We start from the raw sequence: 4,504 nt of genomic DNA on the forward strand, positions 1-4,504 counted from the left end.
CACCCGCGGGTCCTCCGAGTCCTCGCTCGGCAGCGTCTGGGCCCTCAGAGCGGCCATGCGAGACGCCACACTTCTCCTCAGCTGCCTCCGGATCTTCCTGGGCCTCAAGGGCAGGCTCAGGACAGACCCGCCGTGGGGCTGGGGTTGGCGCCGGCGCCGCAACCTCCCTCGCCTCAGCAGCCCCGCACTAGCCCGGAGCCCTTCCATGATCCGCACGTCCTCCGGAGCCCAACCTGGGCCTGGTAAGAAAGGGACTCGCGTCCACTGCCGCGGTGGTGCACCCTGGGAAGGGGGCGTGGCCGCCGGCCCGGTCTTGTTTGGCCACGCCCACCGGTTCCGGTTTCTGGCAAATGTTCCCTTGGCTTACTAACAAGAACGACTGCAGTCTTCGTTTTGAATGCCCGCCTTTACACCACTAAAGCCCAAACCACACCTACCACGCCCGAGTCCATTCCGTCTCTTAGAGCTGCTCCTGGGCTTCCAAGGTTGTAAATCTTTTCGGTTGCAGAAAGCCTCCTCGGTCTTTCTCTCGGCTGCTCCTAGTAGATTTGAACTGCCCTCCAATGCGTAACCCACAATGCAACCAGAATTCCTTGTCTCGACAGAGAGACAGCATCCTGGCCACATTAACAAGAATTTATATAAAGACAGTTTAAAAATCAACTGCTCGAGATTCAGGATAAAGCAAGTTGGCTACTTAATTATTCTTATAGTCTCTGAATACTGTGTTGGTGCACCGGTTACGCGCTGGACTACTAAACAGTTTCACCTAGCTGCTACACAGGAGCAAGACCTAATTATCAGCTCTTCTCATAGAGTCGATTCTGACTCAGAGCGACCTTGGAAAGAACCCGTGTTGGGCAGTTCTCTCTTTTAGGGAAGGCGGCTAAGTGTAGAAATCGACTTGAGGGCACAAACCAACAGCTCTAAATACGATTCATTTCCCTCGAGACAGACTCATTTTGTAACTGCCTGCTCCCCAGTAGCCTCTCACAGGAAACTGCACAATTCTTGGAATTCCTCAGGGAAAACTCGAGATTCTATTAAGATCCACTCGGTCACCTGGTTCTCTTTACAGATGAAAATTCTCCACTTAGCTACCTTTCCTCCTTTTTCCTGTTAGGAATTCTCACAGCTATCATTTCTCTGGAAAAAAAAATTTTTTTCAAACATTTCGACTTGAATTCTTGATACCTGTCCTGCCCATCCACTCTGGGACTTTGTTTCGTTTGCTATAACGCTGAAGAATCTTTCGTTTCTCTCAACTCAGAATCTTAAACTGACCTCTTAAATAATAACAGGCCAAGTGGCAGGAATGAAGGTGGCACCGTGGCGAAAGTGCATGGCTACTATGGCGTTCAGGTGCTGGAGACAGATGCGGCAGTCTGTTTCCATAGAGATTTGCAGCCTTGAAAATGGTCTGAGGTAGTTCTACTCTGTCTTTTAGGGTTGCAATGAGTCACAGTCAAAGACGGGGTTTAGTTTGGGATTGGTGGTGACCGGGTGTAATTATTCAAAACAACATGTTCACTATCTTTCTCAAACGATTGTAGCTGTGAGTACAAAAATAACATCTTCATTTGAATCATTTCAGATAACACTTCTAAATTCTCAGGAGTAAAATTTCCAGATCAAAGACCAAGATATTTTTCCTGTAGATCAAAGACATAAATCTGACCTGAACACTTAAAACTGTGTCAGGAGCTCCCCCTAGGATGCAGGCTGGACCTGATCTGGTTTCCAAACATTTTTGGTTTGTATCGTTTTGTTGGTTTTTTGTTTGTTCCTATTAGAGTGTATCTCGGAGGTGTTATGTCAATGGCAGTCACCCTCTTGAAGCTGTTATAAGCGTTTTCATTTTTCGGTACATGAAACCCAGGATTGATGAATCTATAGGGACACCAAGTACAATAAAGGGGTTGGGGTTGGCGGAGGGGGAGGGAGGTCCAGTGAGGGGGGAGATGTAAAAGTGAGATGATATCAAGGAGTCCATGTAGAAATAGATTGTTTGGAAACTGGTAGCAATTGCACAATTCTACTTGATGTGATTAAACTATGGAATGATATGATATCTGTATTAAATCCCAACTACTGAAAAAAGGGTAAGAAAATTCTCTCTAGTTATAAGTATATAAGCATTACTGGTTTTGCTTCTCTGGAGAACCCAGCCTAACACAATGTTTTTTTTCCCCATGTCTTTACTCATGCTGTTACCTTTAACTGCTATCTCCCAATCATCTTTTGTCAAAATTCCAAGCCCATTTCACACCCTCTCTCTTCCCCAAAGGCTCTGCAGATCTCCCAAGTCACAAAAGAGCTTTGACCCTTTCAGACAAGTTTAGCACATTCTGCCTTGCATCCATGAGTTATGTGCTTGTCACATTCCTTCCATTAAACTGAAAACTCCTTCAAGGAAAGAAGTTCCGTATGCCTTTTTGTGTAGAAACTGTTTGTGGGAAGCCGACCAATCAAAATTGAGTCCCTGTCACTCATCAGCTGTACCATTAACTCGGGCTTAGTTATTTGATCTCTAAAATGGGGATTAAAAAGTAAGCCTACTTATTCATAGGGTTGTGGTCAGGATAAAAGAATGCGTGGGAAAATAAATAAATGAATGAATGAATAAATAATGCATGGGAAGCATTTAGCCAAAGGCCTGGAACTGAGTAGACAGAAATTGGTGACTATAGTAATAATTTATTATTATAGTGATGGAGCTTGATTGGTAGCTTGTGTGGGGTTGACATAGTTAGGAGGAATAGGGGAAGGATAGGGCACAGGTGTCCTTGGATTGGGTAGGTGACAGCAGCTTTAAGATCATTTTTGCATATGCCACATGGAAGCCTAAGTTAAATCAGAGGGGCCCCTACCAGACAAGGCCAAGGTTGTGCAGGTTATATTCTACACAGAAGTACCTGGTCAAGGACCAATGTCAGGGTTGAAACCAGCCAGAATTCTCCCAAGCCCTGGGCCCTGGTGTAAGGGCACAGTGCCTAGAAGCAGGGGCAGAAGAAAGGGGAGTCTGCTTCCTAATGGACAAAGGCTGTGAGTGTTGACAAAGCCTTGATATGAGATCTCCTGGGGAAACGTGAAAGAAGAGATTTGTCCCTGAGAACTTTAATTGCCCTTTCAAAGTGAGTGGGGTTTACAATAGACAGTAGACACATCCTGCCGTGACTGCTATGAACTGGGGATGACCGGTGCCTGTCGAGCTGGGGACACTGTGTGCCAGGGTTGTAGGATAGCTGTAGGTTTGTTTTTCCACATCCGGTACAAATATCTCCTCCTCCCAATCTTTCCTGTGACCTCATCCTTTTCTTTTTTGCGACATTTTGTGATTTCCTCAAAAAGGCCTGCTGCTGTCTCTGCCCTCTAGGTCCCCTTGTGACTGGGAGGGCCCTTTTGGAGCCTGACTTATCTTTAACTTCATCACTTTTCCGGTGGCTCTATTTATTTCTCCCTGTAATGCAGCTATTCATAACCATTTTTAGATACATAATCGAATGACATGGAATAACATATCGGCTGGCCGAAAGAGCAGATGAAAATATATTACAGTACTCCATTTGAGGATCTGTCTGAGTACGGTGGTGTGTGGATGTGTATGAAGTGTATGGGTATTGTGCACTGACAGGTCTACTGGAAAAGAGTTTAGGAGTCTGAAACTACAATATTTAACAGAGGTTATTTCTGAGTCGTGGGAGTTCATGTGATTATAATTTTCTTTTTGCTTATTTATATGTTCTGGCTTTTAGATGAGGAATATATATCACTTGTATAATTAAATAATAGTGTGTGTGTGTGTGTTTCCCTTTTTAAAAATAAGCATTTCCTAACGTCTCATTTTTCCTAGATCTTTAATCATTGTTTGACTTGACTTTATAAATTCCCTTTTTAAAAAAACCAAAAGAACTTGACCCTTAGGTTATAGAAGTTAACAATTGCTCTTCATAGAAGTTGCTATAGAAAAGAGGTTGAAAAGAACCAACCCCATCATTGCATCTGTAGAGGATAATTTGAAGCCTATCTGGAAAGTACCCCAAATTATCTTCTCTGACAAAGCTCATCATTTCTTCCACATAATCATTGCCTTTTCCACTCATTTTTTCATTTAAAATCTAAATACATTTGGTAGAGGTGACATACTGTGTTAGTCTGGGTAGACTAGAGAAACAAATCCATAGACACTCATATGGGTATAAAAAGAGCTTTATATACAAGAACAGTTGAATATTGAGAAAACATCCCAGCCCAGTCCAGATCAAGTCCATAAATCCTATGTTAGCCCATACATCTGATACCAATCTATAAAGTCCTCTTCAGACTCACAAAACACATGCAATGACGCCGAATGCAGGAAGATCACAGACCTGTGGGTGGAAAGTCTTGTGGATCCAGTGGTGGTGTAAACATCTCAGCACTGGCATGGGTCTCCACGTGGCTCCTTCAGCTGCAGGGCTCTAGCATAGCTCCATGTGTTTTGTCATCAGGAATACCAAGCAGA

At 44.0% G+C, this 4,504-nt stretch overlaps 2 protein-coding genes across 3 annotated transcripts in view; one reads left to right on the forward strand and one right to left on the reverse strand.

Moving 5' to 3' along the window:
* Nucleotides 1-259, reverse strand: part of RIOX1 (ribosomal oxygenase 1) — an 11,215-nt gene extending 10,956 nt beyond the window's left edge. The window contains exon 1 of the mRNA XM_045287981.1: nt 8-259. Within this exon, the coding sequence (XP_045143916.1) occupies nt 8-207 (200 nt within the window). The 5' untranslated portion in view covers nt 208-259. The remainder of the gene's footprint in view (nt 1-7) is intronic.
* Nucleotides 1-4,504, forward strand: part of HEATR4 (HEAT repeat containing 4) — a 54,404-nt gene that overhangs the window by 37,747 nt on the left and 12,153 nt on the right. The gene's annotated exons all lie outside the window — the stretch shown is intronic.

Source organism: Echinops telfairi, unplaced genomic scaffold, assembly GCF_000313985.2.
Source record: "Echinops telfairi isolate 266 unplaced genomic scaffold, ASM31398v2 ScPeMD7_18;HRSCAF=68, whole genome shotgun sequence".
NCBI lineage: Eukaryota > Metazoa > Chordata > Mammalia > Afrosoricida > Tenrecidae > Echinops > Echinops telfairi.